This window comes from Teleopsis dalmanni, chromosome 1, assembly GCF_002237135.1.
Source record: "Teleopsis dalmanni isolate 2A chromosome 1, ASM223713v2, whole genome shotgun sequence".
NCBI lineage: Eukaryota > Metazoa > Arthropoda > Insecta > Diptera > Diopsidae > Teleopsis > Teleopsis dalmanni.
This window is the reverse complement of record NC_051846.1, coordinates 13,022,583-13,040,265: the sequence shown is the minus strand read 5'-3', so window position 1 is coordinate 13,040,265 and position 17,683 is coordinate 13,022,583. Positions and strand designations below refer to the sequence as shown.

The 17,683-nt window shown below is 32.4% G+C and overlaps 1 protein-coding gene across 3 annotated transcripts in view; it reads left to right on the top strand.

Annotated features, from left to right (window-relative positions):
* Positions 1-17,176, top strand: part of LOC119668386 (Down syndrome cell adhesion molecule-like protein Dscam2) — a 78,492-nt gene extending 61,316 nt beyond the window's left edge. Inside the window, exons 15-32 of one of the 3 annotated variants that reach the window (XM_038077872.1) lie at positions 23-184; positions 3,312-3,456; positions 3,619-4,055; positions 4,215-4,368; positions 7,433-7,550; positions 10,621-10,783; positions 11,083-11,580; positions 11,884-12,030; positions 13,818-13,970; positions 14,036-14,130; positions 14,197-15,083; positions 15,141-15,304; positions 15,361-15,507; positions 15,562-15,896; positions 15,980-16,052; positions 16,530-16,610; positions 16,675-16,843; positions 16,990-17,176. In XM_038077872.1, the coding sequence (XP_037933800.1) occupies positions 23-184; positions 3,312-3,456; positions 3,619-4,055; positions 4,215-4,368; positions 7,433-7,550; positions 10,621-10,783; positions 11,083-11,580; positions 11,884-12,030; positions 13,818-13,970; positions 14,036-14,130; positions 14,197-15,083; positions 15,141-15,304; positions 15,361-15,507; positions 15,562-15,896; positions 15,980-16,052; positions 16,530-16,610; positions 16,675-16,843; positions 16,990-17,137 (4,076 nt within the window). In that variant the 3' untranslated portion in view covers positions 17,138-17,176. Of the gene's footprint in view, positions 1-22; positions 185-3,311; positions 3,457-3,618; positions 4,056-4,214; positions 4,369-7,432; positions 7,551-10,620; positions 10,784-11,082; positions 11,581-11,883; positions 12,031-13,817; positions 13,971-14,035; positions 14,131-14,196; positions 15,084-15,140; positions 15,305-15,360; positions 15,508-15,561; positions 15,897-15,979; positions 16,053-16,460; positions 16,611-16,674; positions 16,844-16,989 lie in introns of all 3 variants that reach the window. The other 2 variants (XM_038077871.1, XM_038077870.1) reach the window with 2 other exon arrangements.
* The last annotated feature ends 507 nt before the right edge of the window (positions 17,177-17,683 follow it).

Sequence of the window (17,683 nt, the reverse complement as noted above, 5' to 3'; positions counted from 1 at the left end):
AAGTTGGGTTTATTATTTTTAGATGGACAAACATTACCTGTCAATCGACGACAAAGAGCTTACAACAATGGCACTCTAATCATAGAGCAGCTTCAAAGATTAGAGGATGCTGGCACCTATACGTGTATGGCACAAAACAAGCAAAAGCAGACTTCGCGCAGAAACGTGGAGATACAAGTATTAGGTAAACTAATAATTTATCTCTAAATTTATTTTACGAACTACCATTTTACGAATTTTCAAATAACATATTTAAAAGTTTAACATAAATCACTAAATAACTAAATCACTAATTAAACTTTAACATTCATTGAAACTGCTTTCGCAGTTTGCTTTTATGAACTGAATTTTGAATGAAAGTTACTCATACGCACCGACGGCCCACTTGCACATACGAGAGATAACTTATTTCTATTGCAACAAGATTAACCTACTTTTTCGTTTTTTGTACTTCTGCAATATAAATAAATCTCTAAGCCATGTAGAATGCAGAATAGAAAAAACTATTCTGTACTTAAAACAAAATGACAAAATGTACGTGATTTTATTATTTGCAGTAGTTCAGCTACACACAGTCACAGTTGGAGGAGCGTAAATAAAATATATTTTTTTTTTATTAAATATACTGTAGTATAGTAGCTGCTATAAATTATTCACATACTCGTATCTTTTTATTTATTTAAACGAGTTTAACAAAGATATCACATTCATGAAATGTTAATATTGCAATGCTGCACGTTGCACGCGGCACATAGCAATGATAGTTCGCGTCTCGTGTTGCATTTTGTATTTGCAACAAATCTCATTTCAATTTCTATTTGTGTGCGTGTGCTTGTGTCCGCGAAGAGGCAAATGCCATTTCTATTTGTCATCCAAAGCGCACTTTTGTATCTTCTAACATTTTAATAAGCAGACTAGTTAAAGGCATTACTAATGCATTTTTTGCCATATGCCACTGTTTGCACTTATTCTGTTACTTTGATATATACTTGTACTTGCTTTCTAATTTTATTAAAGTATGTAGCAAGATGAATCTTAATGTTTGTAGATATGTTATCTCTTTAAGAGTCACATTACACATTGTGAAATACTTTATTATTATTTATGATTCTAAAAAATATAAAATCATATCACATAATTTGAAATACTCATTAATTTGTTTTAAAAATGAGATAGTTTTTCACTATGTAAATATTTTAATATAAATATGCAACTTGAAAAGCATTCCAATAAAACGCCACAGATACATTTTTCTATCTACCAAAAATCACTAAAGTACATTTAAAATAAAACGGATCTACTTAGGTTAAATTAGGTTTAACATTATAACAATGAGAATAGTAACAAGAATTATAACAATAATAATAATATTATAATAAGAATTATTACATTCAAAAACTCAACAGAATTCAGAGGACTGCATGTGTTGGCGTTACAGAGTTTCAGACGACCCATTTGGACACCATAAATGCAGTGCTACATCTGCTACCATTTGATCTACAAACCTGGTTTACACATTTGATATCCATTTAGGCAAAACGTTTATACCAAATAAGATTGACACTTAAAGTCCATCAATCTTTCAGCATAAAATCAAAACGTGTTAAAGAATCGGAAACATTGAAGAGAATAAATAAACAGACGTTTTGGCTCACATTGGTACTTCACTAGATGTATTCCTAAGTGTACCAGTTAATGTTCTTCTAGCTATCATTACTTTTTTATAGCTTCTTAATAACAAATGAAAGATACTTCGATTGTGTGTAACTTCTCTTATAACAAAATCCTCATATAACAAGATCAGATCTTGGTCATAAACCTGGAACTTATTATAAAAGAATGCATGAACCGTTCTCTCTGGTCAATGATACATAGGAGCTTACTCAGAGAAACTGTGCATTCCTTTTAATATTTATTGTAAAAGTTGTGGAAACTTACAGGAAAAACAAACTACTAAGCATTTTTTTTATGAATTTCCGGCTGAGACCTCAGAAATAAGTAGGTTTTTAAGGAGCTGCATTTTGACAGTTTGTCAGGCTTTTTATTGATAATGACGAAAGATCTATTAGATTTTCTAAATTCGATAAGATGGATTTGGTTGTTCTCTTCTTTTAGCTTCGCTTCCGTTGATTTCAATCGGTAGTTGAAGTCAACGGAAAGTAATCTGGTAAACTTCCCCTGCATTAAATCAACCGATGTTTATGTGTATTATAAATTATATCTTTATATAAAAAAGTCATAAAACTCGTGCAGTGACATATATTCCGGTGTTCTTTTGAAGAGTTACGTATTTTATCATTGGTTAGAATTAGTTGAATCTATAGTAATAGTTCTTTATTCCAGTGGACGCCTTTTTCCATAGTACTTTTCTTTCATATTAAGTACAACCACCACGCAATACAGTAAAATAAATCTCAAATTATGTATATCGTTATCATTTTTCAAAATAAAATATTTCGAAATATATATGTATTTTTTTTTTGTCACTGAATATATAATATTTCTGATTTTAGTCAAATTCATCGCCACAATACCAAAATCACTATTTCAACATTTTCACATTTTTAATCACTACAACATTTTAAGTGATTTCCATTGTTTGATGAAAGTCGTTGACTTCACCAAGCCACGATACAACAACAAAAACGCCACTACAAGTTTTTATGCTTATAAATCACAAAAATAAATAATAAAATCGTTACCACTTCCACCACCCCACACCACACCATATTACACCACAGCACACCATAATACAGCCACCCTTTCAATCAACGCCAATAGCAACAGTAGCGCAGCAATAGAAGCAAAATTAAAATAATCTTCCTCATGATACGTAGAGGAACATAATTATCATTTGCTAATTATCAAAAATACTCGTTATGCTCATCATTATCATAAACTTCAACATTAACATGAACATCATTTCATGAAAACAATCAAAGCTGCTTAATAATTATCGTAGGCAAGGTTTGGTTTGGCTTGGCTTGGCTTGCCACAGCACTTGATACATGCAGTGCGGCTGCTACGCTGTTGGTGGTGGTGTTGTTGTTGTTGTTGTTATTGTAGTAGTAGTTGTTGTTGTTTTGCTGCTATGCCACTATCAACCGCAATTGTAATGAGTTTTCACCACTCCTACAATATGTACTAATGAAAATGGCAACACTACTCCACACCACATCATAACGTGTTACTACTACACTACAGCTAACTACAAATTGTCACACCTCCCATCCTCCGTGCCAACATCCTTACTTTCATTAGCAAGTGAATTCATGATTTTTTGTGGTTTTTTTTGTTTTTTGCTTTTGCAGTGCCACCAAAAATTATGCCGATACAGGCCATGACAAACATGTTGCGGGAGGGTATGCGAGCGGCAATTTCATGTCAAATATTGGAAGGAGATTTGCCAGTCAGCTTTCGTTGGGAGCGCAATGGTAAACCGCTAATAGGGACGGGGTAAGTTGCAAAAGTCTAATAAATTTGTATGAAAGGAAAATAATTTCAGCAAAGTTGTTGCTTTTAATTTATATTACAAAATTGTTGTTGTCTTTTTGATTTGTCAATTAAATCAATATCACCCACTCACGCACTTATGTACGTATACGATCTTTCTTACAGTAATGAAGTGTTTCGCCGTTTGGATGAATATTCGGCCAGTTTGGTCATTGAACATATCACCTCCGAACATTCAGGGAATTATACTTGCATCGCGAGCAATGTGGCGGGCACCGAACGCTTTACAGTACCGCTTACGGTAAATGTACCACCGAAATGGGTACTGGAGCCAAAGGACTCTAGCGCACAAGCAGGACAAGATGTGCTATTGCACTGCCAGTCCGCAGGTTATCCCAAACCGACAATCACATGGAAGAAGGCTATTGGCCCCACCCCAGGCGAATACAAAGACTTTTTATATGAACCTACAGTACAACTTTTTCCTAATGGTACGATCTACTTTAAAAAGATCAGCAAGGAGTCACAAGGACACTTCCTTTGTGAAGCAAAGAATAATATTGGTTCTGGAGTTAGTAAAGTAATCTTCCTTAAAGTTAATGGTAAGTCATAAGACAAAAATGGAAAGAAAAACGAACTTCAAAATAAAAACACAAATAAAAAAATGTCTTGATTCGTTTCTTTCCAATTATCTTTCTTTCATTTTTTATTTTCTATTTTCTATTCTTTCTATTTTTCTGTTTAATTTTCATTGCTTACAGTTCCTGCGCATTTTCAAACAAAGTCCAAACAAATATCCGTGGCAAAGGGAAAGCAGGTGCATGTACAGTGCAACGTACAAGGAGACAATCCCATCGATATTAAATGGAAAATACAGGCGACACAACAGTATCTTGATGAATCATTGGACTCAAGGTATGCATATCAAAGTCAACTTTTATTGAAAAATTCAATGCAGTTGCTCTAGTTTTTTTTCTTTTTTTTCCAAATTTCATTTCATTTTTTCTTTTGTTTGACAATTTTTGTCGTTTATTTGTACACTTATGTGTGTATGGTCGGCTTATAGGTGTGTCAACTGGTCTTTACACTTCTCGAAACAACGCACGTCGAAAAAGTACAAAGGCTTTCAGCCTGAAAACATACAGAAAATTGCTTTCAATTAAGAAAGAATTTCTTTGACAATTTTTTTTCATACATTTTTTGCACTCTAAAACTAAAACTAATTAAAGAGTATTTGTCCTTATGACAATAACAGCAACATTAGAACCCTTTACAAGGTGTCTTCCTGCTATTGACAATTAGTAATCCCAAATTACTGTCAATTACAACTACAACTCAGACTACGAAAAAGTGTAATGAAAATATTTGATGACACTAATTAAACACTAAATTTGTAGATATCAATTTGAATTTGTTTATAAGATGTTGGTATTGAAATATTATAGTTATATGTAGTCCTGGTTTTGAAGTAAATATTTGTAATACTAAAAAAATTATATCGGCGTTAGTTTTAAAAGCACCTATAGAGAAAATAATTACCAGACGGCCCTTACTAATATGTTCTTTAATTTATCAAATAGCATATTATTTATCCCATTGCATTAATTAAGGAAGGAAAGGAACAAAGAAGATTTTAAGCTTTACTCTAATAAGAAAAGTAAGGAAAATCAGTGTTTTCATTAAAAAATAATAGAACTTTATACTTCAATCTTAATAGCCCTATGCTCTCACTGGGAACATCAATTCATATATCATTATTGTTAATATTACATGTATAATTCAAAAGTTATAATAATATATACAAAATGAGGACAAAATAGAATTGACTAAAATCATTACCTAAGAGAGATATTTTAAAAACAATGCGTACATTAACAACACTTATTAGTGGATAATACGGTAGAAATTCACTAAGTTTTACAGATAATCATTGAAAGATTGATAATGTTTTTAATTAATTATTCAAAATATTGAAAATTTATCAATCATTTGAAAAACAGAGGTTGAAAAGCAGAGGTACAACTACAATAAAAATCACTGTGAATTCTGTTCAATTCTACCTCTTCAGTATAGAATAGTTATCTTTTCTACTTCATTAGTACAGAATAATCATCTCTTCTACATCTTCAATATATTTCTTCTACTTATTTAGTATAGGATAGATCTCTGTTCTACTTTTTTCAGAAGAGAATAATCAGTAGAGGATAGAAGTAATGTCATGTCTCTTACTTCTTCTGTATATGATGGTCATATCATATATGTAGATGGTAATAGTCATGTCCTTTACTTCTTCTGTACATGATAGTAATCTCTTCCACTTCTGCTGCTAGAAGGATCATATCTTCTACTTATTCATTATAGTAGCCTTTGCTACTTGTTCAGTATAGGATAATCATATCTTCTACTTAATTAGCATAAAATAGTCATTTTTTTCACTTTCGTCTCTTCCATGTCTGCAGTATATTATAGTCTACTCTTTTATTTCTGCAGTACCGGATAGTCGTCTCTTGTACTTTTTCAGTACAGGATAGTCGTCTCTTCTACTTCCATAGTATAGGATAGTCGTCTGTTCTATTTCTTCAATATATTATAGTAGTCTGTTCCACTTCTTCAGTATAGAAAATCATCTGTTATATTTCTTAAGTAAATTGTAAGTAAAGGGTAAATAGAGATAGTTATAATAGGTAGTCATCTCTTTTATTTCTTCAGTATAGAAAAGACATCTGTTATATTTCTTCAGTAACGGGTAGTCTTATCTTATTTACTTTTTCAATATAGAATAGTCACCTGTTCTATTTCTTCAGTATAAAATAGTGGTCTGTTCAGCTTTGCAGGTTTGAGAAGTTTGAGATTCAATTATAAATCGTGATAAAGGTGATAGATTGGAACCCTAAATTTTTATTCTTATAAATACCTGCGGTGGTTTTCTGGATGTATTGAATTTCATACCATTGTAATTTCTCTGAGTTTGACATTGGATTATAATGTATAATATAGATGGTGGATTAGGAACCCCAAATGTTGATTGCAATAAGTACCTGAAGGTGATTTGCTATATTTGCCTTTTACCCATTAAGTCAGTTACAGTGCCGTACGTTACAAAATAATATAATATTATAGGTATTAAAATCCATTTGTATTCTAATATGTAAATATATGTACCATATAATTTATTGAAAAAGAAATTATATTCTGAGATATTTCAAAAGTTGTCATAATAAAATAAAGTGGATTTAAAATTGATGACATACCCTGTATAATCGATTCCTGTACAGGTATAAGCACTTGAGTTTGTCTCACATTAACAATATGTTACCACAGTTAACACAATGAACGTACTTCACTGCCACAAATGCCATTTGAGTAGAAATTTTCCATTTATATCAACTTTTACCTTTTATGCTAAAATATTTGCTTCTTCTTATTTTTCTTTTTTGAACATTTTTCCATTTTCCATTTACCATTTGCCATTTTACTTGAATATTAAAACGAGCAAAGAGTATAAAGAGTGTATATTTGTTAGTTTTATTTATTCTCCTTTCTTCCTATACTATTTACAAATACTTTTGTATCGCAAATACACACACACACACAAGTACGTACGTAAGTGCTTCATATATGCAGAAGCGCACAATTCACTTCAACACACACATACAAACATACGTGCACTGATGCAAATACATCGTACGCGGCACGGATCATATGTCTTCGTCTTTGCCAACCAACAATGACAACAAATTTAACAACAACAATAAAATTGTAACTCATTGTAAAATTCATGTTGCACAAAAACACAATAAAAAATGAATAAAAGCACGCAAATAGTTACACATTCACACATTTACACAACACACAATACACTACACTCATACATTCGTTCTGCATTGAAATGCTCGCAAAATAAGAAAATAAATTTACTTAAGTAAACAAACAGACAAACAAACAAACAGTGAAAATAATACTCTTTCGTCTGTAATAGATACACGATACGTGATCAGGTCCTCGACGATGGAATGGTATCCGAATTAGGCATTTCCCACACATATCGCCAGGACACAGGCATTTATATTTGTCAGGCCAGCAATGCATTTGGACAGGTAAGTTTATCCATGTTAAGGACATTCCATTTATTTCCTTCGCTGTCGTTCTGTTATTTTCTATTTTTAAATTGGACGAAAAAAAATAGAAACAAAAATACCTTTAATGTTAAAATAATTATTTGAAATATTTATGTGTTTAGTGATAGTACACAGAAAATAATGGAATAATGTTGTAGATGATCGCAATCCAAAACAAAAGTTTTCCACAAAAATTTATTGCAAATATATTTTTTGGTTTTTTAATGCTGTTAACTGGCACTTTTTAATAATACTATATTTTTTTTTTCTAAATTTCTTCTTTATAATGTTAATAAATAATTTTTTAATTGTTTCTTTTTGTTTTTCTCATTATTAATGCCGTTGCTTGGCAGTTTGGCTCTTAATTTCATTATATATATTTGAGCTGAGTTGAACATTAAAAGCATGTGAGCGAAAAGTGACGGGATTTCTGACTTATATGGTATAAAATAAATAAATTAAAATTAGTCTAACAAATATATTGGATTTAATGACGGCATAGAGTCATGCTCAAGTTGCTCTGTCGATTGTCCTGTAACACATGTCTACCGGCACTTAAAGAGGAGACACTGGAGCATCTGCTGTATTTCTGTCCAGATTTGTTCAGAAACAGTCTTAAGCTATTGAACGCTTTAACACAATCGGCGATATTTCCAACATTAATATTGATTAGATACTTGCATTGCCCTATGCACCAACAGCGGAAACGGACACTGAGAAATATATACTTGCATTCATCAATGCGTCTTTCTGGTTTCGATCAAAATTACGAAGAATGTGGAATCAAAATAGCTTTCTAGTTTATCGAGCAGGATTCATTCCTCCTACCACTTCACCTAACTAGTCTTTCTAATCTAACAAATTAAAGTATTTTTTAGACGGATTCGAATAGCAAAGAAAGGACAAAAACAAAAATTTTTTATTTTTATTTTTTTGAAATTTGGCTGATCATACAACGCTGTTTCGAGTATTGCCAAGTACTCTTCATCAGTGGTCTTTGGAAATAATCGAATTTTATTTAATTAGTTTATGGTCTTTTTGTCTTTGTCCTTTCTTTGCTATTCGAATCCGTCTAACTTTTAAATAGTTTCTTTCGTCATAAATCGACACGCCATTATCGGCAAGAAAAAATTAACCTTAAAGTATTTTTTATTTAATTATATTTCATTGATACATAAAAACATTTGGAAGTTACAAGTTCACTATAAAAACTATAATAACACTATAATACAACACTATGTTGTAGTAAATAAGGTTAAGAGTTAGAATGAAATTATTATATAAAAAGATCTCTAAAGTTATTATGGATAAATATCTTCAATTAAATGATTTTTATAAATTACTAACTTAAATCATATTAATATTTTTTAAGTTAAATTTAATTTACTTTTGCTCGATATATTAAACCGAGTACCGATATTTCCTAAATATTAAAAAAAAATTTAACTTTTAATTTTAATACAAAAAATGCTAGAAAATAAATATTTTATATTTGTTAAACCATTGTTTTTCCTAACTAATATTATTTTCAGATTAGTGAAATTTCACGAGAAAACATTTTGTATTATTTCACCAATCGGAAGTTATTAATACCTTAACTGCTTTGTACTAGTCCAATTGTTTGCTTCAATTTTGATTCGAAACCTCCATGACACATATTTTTAAGTCCATACGTTGCAGCCTATTTACAAGATTCAGCTACCTCTGACTTGTGGTTCTTCTTAAATGTAAAGATTATTAAAAAGATTAAGCTGTTTCTGTCTCTTGGCTCTTCTCACATCTTAAAAATTTTTCCAAATGAAACAAATTTCAAAAAATGTTTCAATAATCAGCCTATTCATAAAATTAAGCTCCTTCCAAATACTGGCTCTTCTTTCATCAAACGTTGCAACAATCCGCCTATTTATAACATGAAGTTCTCTCTTACTTCTGGCTCTTCTAACGTCTCATAAAGTTCTTTGGTGAAACGAAAAAGTAATAGCTGACGCGGAAGGGTATTTCCAGATCTTCTAAAAATCAATACAAATATCGGATTTATGAATTAAAGAATCGTTGGAAGAAGTTGAAAAATATTATACTGAATATTAGTCATTTTACAACTAAAAATTTTATTTCCTTTTTGCAAACCTTTTAAACAATCTAGTTGTATGGCTTTATTGTTTAACGCAAAGCAATATTAATTGTAGTCAAATATGAACATGTATCTTATTTTAGACTAATTTAGATGTTTAGTCGAAGATATCCCTATAATTAGTGTTTATTTAGGCGCATACGCCACACCAGATATTTCATTATCTCATTGTAAATAGTATTTGTTTAGGCGCATACACCACAACAAAACACCACGCCAAAATGAATATAAGAGACAGAAGTACATTAAATAAAGCAGTACTATCCATCCACTCATCGTGATTATTGCATTGATTTATTTTTCAATCAATCCATCTTAGAACTATCAATGTACCAACATAAGTTACCAGAATATAGATGAAATGTTATGATTACTTTGACCGATCCGAGAAGAATAATAATCTTAAATGTTTTTAAAATAAATAATAAATTTTTTTTCTAAACTATCTAATCAACTGCTAATGGGTTTTCAACTTATTTTAAATATTCTGCATTCTCCATAATACTTTCGTTTTAAGTAATGTGTATGCTGTATTTCAAAAGGATAATGAACAAATACCATAGAAGGATGTAAGTTATTAGATATTTGCTTAACTAATGCTAGTATAATTTATTTTGAAGCTTTTTGGATTGCATTCATCTACAAATATATTTATATATATATGTAGTATATATAAATTGTAGACGCAGTATGCCAAGTAAATAAACTTTATTGTGAGCTTAACCTACTTAAGTTCATGTTGTTTGCATATGTGACTCACTTCTATATTAACTCAAATATCCTTTTTGTTTACTTTCATTTGCTTTCATGCATACAAAATAAATGCCGGCAACTTACAATAAATAAAACAACAATAATAATTGACTTGGGTTTTCCGGAATATTACAACAATCCTGCAAAAACCAAACGAACAATTAGGACGAAATGTCGATACAATTAATTGTGCAAGAAGTACCCGAACAGCCAAAGAACCTACGCATCAACTCACAGCAATCCCGGAGTTTGCAGTTAACGTGGAGTCAACCATTCGCTGGCAACAGTCCAATTGAGGAGTATCACATTTTTTATAAACAAATCTCAGGTTTGTACCTCTAAACAGATGAACCAAAAATAAGGACTTCAATTTGCAATAAAATAAAATCATATAATCTAACAAGAACTGCATTGGATTAGTGTACACTTATAAAATAAATCAAATCAAAAATAATGTAGAGCAAAGCCACCACACCAATGCAGTGCCAGAGGCTATATACCTTTTCCATTTTTCAATTTCCTTTTAAAAATATTATTTTTCCTTCTTCTATAATATTGCATTTTACATTTTGTTTTATATTTCGATTTTCATTGCTTAATTGCTTAATTTACACGAAATTCCTGTAGACATTTGGCAAAACGCCGAGCACATCACCATCACCGGTGCACAAACAGTGGTCAACATACAAAATCTACGACCAGCCAAAGCCTATCACATTCGCATGTCAGCTGAGAATAAATTAGGCGCCTCCGAGTACTCTGAGGTGGTGCAAGTGACCACACTGGAGGAGGTGCCATCCGGCCCGCCGCTGAATGTGCGCGCCGAGGCAAAGAGTTCCACTGAGATATCAGTCACATGGGATGCACCCGAACGTGACCATTGGAACGGAATATTGCTTGGTTACTATGTGGGCTATCAGATGTCGTTATCGCCCGAGGACAAGGAAGTAAATCCCACTCAGGGCTTCAGCTTTAAAACGGTGGAAGTAAGGTCACATTTTGGCGGTGAAACAGTGCTGACAAATCTAAACAAATTCACGCAGTACCATGTAATCGTGCAGGCATACACCAGTCAGGGCAGCGGACCACCAAGTAAAGAGATTGCAGTGCAAACATTGGAGGATGGTAAGTATGGGTCAGCGAGGCTGACAAATAACCATTTAGTTAGTGAGTTGACAATGGAAAATCATGTAGGTGTGTATGTGTGTATGTGTCATGTGTAAATGCATTGATTGGATTTGTTAATTGCCCAACACATTCAAATTGCCTAAATTATAAAGACAAATACACTAAGACATGGGGATGTATTTGTGTGTGTTGGTATGTATGTGTGCGAGCGATACATCTTTGTTGCTCTGCAGTGAGAATTGATAATCTTTGGCATTACTCATTGTAAGAGACGACAGTATTAATAATATCACTTTTTAGTGCCATCCTCACCACCAGAAAGTCCGCAATGCGACGTTCTAGGTTCAACATCCATTTACATCACCTGGTCACCACCGGATGTGGACGGACAAAATGGCAAAATCAAAGGATACAAAGTATTTTACATATCAGTGGATGAATTGTATGGTAAGTGGAGTATGAGAGGCGTAAAACGAAACAAGCTCACAATTGAACAAAATAGCGGCTCATGTAGTTTTATGCAGAGGCAGATGTACACATGTCCTTACAGGCATCGGGCATCGGGCAACTACTATGGATGTCCATACATGTCCACATGTCCCTAGTAGATATGTCTGCATTTGCATTTGGTAGTTGTTTGCCAAATGAAATTGCGAATAAAGCAAACATTGATTACCGCCGTTGCAATGATTTAATGTTTACACTGTAAATTACGTCAGGAGATATAAGATTTGTTGGTAATTTACTGGCACCAATTATGCAGGCCATTAATTTTTAACACCTTTACAAACACTGCTGACTGATGATGAAAGATTAATTCGTCAGTGATGAAGAATAAAAGGAAATTGCAGCCAATTAAAACCATTTCAGAGCATTTGAGGAAAAATTTGATTTCGTCACATTGGTTGGTTGCATTCAAAATTAAAGCAAATAAAATGCAGTAAATTGAGAATCAAAATAGTTTTATCAGAGTTTGGTTTAGATGGAAGATAGTATTTATTTTACATTGAACAAATAGTGTCGAAACAGGGCGGGTAAGGTATTAATTTGTGGATGCTTTAACAAAAGTTCCTAGAAGGTACTGTTGCTCATTTTATACAAATAATTCTGATATTCCTAATATTGAGATAATACGAATATTCCAATTTTTTTCGAATAGTTCGAAATATTCATAGCAAAACGATTAGCGAATTATTCGAATGTTTCGAATTATTTAAATCATTCATTGATATTCGAATATTCGAACTATTTGAATTATTCGAAAAATTCGAACACAAACTACTACACTACTATTAAGTCTCTTTCATGTTAATAAGTATAAGTTTATTATAAACAAAGGAGACATCTAGAATAAAAGATGTCTTTCCAAAAAAAACTTTCAATTAAATTCACACCAAAAAATGTCGTTTTCATATTTGTACTCATATAGATTAAATCTATAACATGATGGTCAAAGTATTTTAAAATAATATGTATATATTTTTTGGATGAAATATTACTATTGCAGAAAAAATAAATTTCTTACAAAGTCACCAACCTCCATAATTACTCTTGCAAATTTAGTATAAAGTTGGACATTTGAAGAGGAAATGTCGAATCGTCCTCTCTTTTACCTCGACATGCAAAACTCCCATAAAAACCGTTTGATATAGTTTTGAATACAGCAGCGTGTTTGCCACTCAAACCATCGCCTAGTACCATAATATGGCAAGATCCTGCCTACTAAGCCAACTTAGATATTTTGTCTTTTAAACATCCACTTACAAACATTTCCCTTCTGGACAGTGCACTTCAGGATAGTTCACTTCTGGACAGTTCCCTTCTCAACTGTCCACTTCAGGGTAGTCGACTTCTAGACGGTCAACTTCATTCCATGGTAAACGGTTGACATCTGGACGGTCCACATCTAGACGATCCATTTCTATCCACTTCCGGTTCAGTAGTTCTTTCAATTTATTTTTGTCTTCTAAAAAAGATATTTCACAATTTCAAAATAAAGTAAATTGTAATCCATTGTCAAGTTTCTGTAATCAAAAGAGTTGATATTCATTAATGGTTTAATTAAAAATCTCATTCCAGTTTCTAAACTTCTTTCCACAAAACTGCATGGTACATTGTCTTATATAGTTTTTGCAAGTTAACCATTCGTTATTGATTGGTGAACTGTGTCTTTCAATCAGTCATTTTTACTTATTTACCTCTAATTTACATATTTATAATTCCTGTTTTAATAGAAACTGATCCTGAGGTTGTGAAATCTACAAATCAATACGTTACCATTGAAAACCTAAGAAAATACACCAACTATACGGTTTGGGTGTTAGCCTACACTAAAGTTGGTGATGGCATAAAAACTAAGCCACTCTACTGCCGCACACACGAAGATGGTAAATGTTTTGAGATCTTATCTAAAATCATGGAGTGGGTTTATATATTACTCTTATTATTACAGTTCCCTCCGCACCACAAGCAATAAAAGCCATACCAGCTTCTAATACAAAAATTATAATCTCTTGGCTTCCTCCAGAGCTTCCAAATGGCGACATTGTAAGTACCAATTTTGTTGATCACATTGGCATTAATAATATTGATAAACGAATGTATTCAATACAGACTGGTTACACATTCTACATGTCCATGTTAGAGGGCGGGCGTGAAGAAGGCACACATAAACGTGTGCTTGGTCCATTTGTGGAAATGCATGAGACACAACGCACACAAGAATCTGCCACATATCAATTTTGGTTAACTGCCTCAACAAAGATAGGTGAGGGTGAGAAGACACAAGTGGTAACAGTGCCACCAAACAACAAAGTACCAGCACGGATTGTGTCTTTCAGTCAGCGCATTATAACCCCGTGGAAAGAACATTTAGAACTGCCATGCCGAAAAGTCGGTTCACCAGCTCCAGTCACTATTTGGCGACAAGATGGTCACAATATGGAAACGAACTCACGGAAGTCCATTTCAAAGAACGGCACACTGAATATACGTGAGTGTCAGGCTTTGGATGCCGGTAACTACACATGCAGTGTAGAAAACACTTGGGGAAAGGATGAAATTGTTTATAGTATCGTGGTGAAAGTACCACCAGAGGCACCTAACTTAACTGTTGTCAACACGTATACAGATAGCTTACACTTAGAGTGGTTAGATAATAGTCACGGAGGTAGTCCTATACTAGGTTATGTTATTAACTATAAACGTGACAATGGTGACTGGGAGGAGCTGCAGGTGGATGCGAAAACAAATTCACATTTGCTTAGTAATCTGTGGTGTGGTACGCGATATCAACTCTACATAACTGCCTATAATAAAATAGGCACGGGTCTGCCCTGTGATATAGTTAACTCGTATACAAAAGGCAATCCGCCAGTGCAGCCAAAGCATTCGCAAATGATAACTCATAACTCAACAAGTGTCACTTGTTGGCTAGATTCGTGGGGCGATGGTGGTTGTGGAATTTTGTATTTTATGATTGAATCACGTGTCTATGGCAGGTGAGTCTTAATTGTTTTTAGTTTGAATAACATTTTTGCAATAATGGCGTTGTATAGATCGCAATGGAATGTTGTTTCGAATCATATACCTCCTACAGAACGCATATTCACGGTTAGTGACTTAGTTCCTGGTACAAAATATCAACTAAAAGTAACAGCGCACAATAATGCTGGTTCCACTACAGCTGTTTACAATTTTACTACTCTCTCACCACAAGGAGGTTAGTACTAATTAAATATGTATTACAATCTTTTTAAAACAAAATCGTGTATACAGTTATATACTCAACAGATCACGCAAATCCCGTGTCGCATATGAGCGACAGTCCTTTTTATGCAAACTTCAAGGTGCTATTACCAGTTTGCTTATCTATGTTTATGCTATTAGGCCTCATAGCAGCTGTTTTATTTATACGAAAAAGAAGTATGATATTAACTTTAATTTTAATATTATTGAAATGCATTATTAAATTACTAGAAATAAATCATCAAGCACGCCTCGCTTCATCTTCAATGTCTGAATCTCCCTCATTGGCCAACTTGCAGAACAAACAAAATCGTGACCAACAATATTTAGCGGTACGCTGCAATCCTAGCGCTGGTCCACCACGCGGTTCCAACTCCAACGATTCAGGCAGTTTCGGTAAAGCTGAGGGCAATGAATACATCGAAGATATCTGTCCATATGCAACTTTTCAACTAAACAAGCAAACCTACAGCGAGAGCTCATATAGCGGCAATGTCTACAGTGGACCTTATCACTCCGTGCGTGGTTCTTTTGTTTACCACGATGTAAAACCAGACAGTTATCATGTAAATATAACAATAAATTCTTTTCATTTATAATTTCCTTATATTCTTCAATCTTAAATTTTCTTCATTCTTAAATTTTTAAGACAAAAGAACCAGAATACACAAAGGTGAGACGAAAAGTTGGCCGGTTACGTGATCCTCACTCCGAGAGTCAAGGTAAGTTGAAGCTTTTTAGTAATTTCTAAGTAGTAAGATTTTTTGAAGTAAGCAAAATTTAGAGTGACTAAAATCATCATTTGAATCGCATGCTTCAAATCAGACATATCATAGACGTCACACCATCATGCTAATATCATATGAAATTGATCTTAAACCTTGAAATTATCACCCCCTCCCAACGTCACTCACTATTCATACAAATTCCTGCACTTTTCATTCGCCTCAAAAAAAAAAAATAAAATAAATCATTAAAATATTTGCTTTTTATTTTTATTTTTGTATATTATTAATTTTTTATTTAACTTTTTGTTTTTTAATATTAATTTCCTAAAAAATTACAACATTCATTCAATCTTCATCTCAACAACAACAACAAAATCCATCATATCGTACTAAACTTTTTAGAATCGGATAATCCAGGTTCAACAGATTCCGAAGTTAGGAAAATCCTAACGCTTCACATACCAATTACAGAATATGACACACTCGGTTCCGAATCCGACAATGATGTGTCTGCGCGCGCTCTCAACTCAGCCAAGTATCGAGCGCAACGTGGTGAGTTAGTTTCATTAAAAAAACGTAGAATGTAATGTAACGTATAAATATATTTTTTTATTAGATACACAGGATGAAACTTCTTCCTCATCGGAGACCACACCTACTAGTATGTCGCGGAAATCGAAACCTCCATTTGCAGCACGGAAAGCAGGAAAATCAGGCACCGGCGGTAAGCGACATGTGCGAAGTTCAAGTGGATATTCCAGCCACAACGAAGAAACCACATTTAGGTGAGTTTTTATATGTGAAAAAATTAAAAAAAACCATATTTACAGCACTGGGTTGTTCTTGCTCTAACAATTACTTGAATCAATATTAAATATATTAAACTTAAGAAAGAAAAATTAATTTCAAATATTTTATGTATATACCAAAGCATATCCAACTATCCACCAAACTACCAAGATCACATAAATCCACCAGCGCGTTTTTCAGATTCAAATGAGAAATCGAAAACCCAAACTTCACCACGAATACGTGCCAATCAGAAACTGCAGAGGGAAGCTTTTCAAATAAATGTTTAGAAAATAAAATAAAATACTAATAAGACATAAATAAAGATTAACAGAAAAATATTTGTAAAATATTTAAAATGAAATTTACAACAAAAAAAGAAATTCGTTAAATGTATGCAAACTATGAGAAATCAGAAAATTAAAAAAAAAAATAGTTTAATTGTAATATAATGTTAATCCACCCATTATAAGAGTTGAATACAAATTAAAAATTACAATATTAAATTTAAAAATAAAACAAAACATATTTTATAAGTAATAAAATATGCAGATATTTTAACAAAATCTCAGCGCGGATTCCACTTTACTACTAATGGGTCTGGGAACCCGAAAGTACTTTACAAAGTATATTACGAATTTTTTATATGTTGTTCTATCTTCTAGTTATATTTTCTTTTTATACTAATTTAAGCTGTTAAAATAATATATATTAAATATAAAATATTTATACTAAAATGATATGTTGACTTAAAAAATTTAATTTTTATTAGCGAATTTTTTATTAAAATATTAAAAATAAATTCAAATAAAGAAATTAATAAAAAATTGAAAATA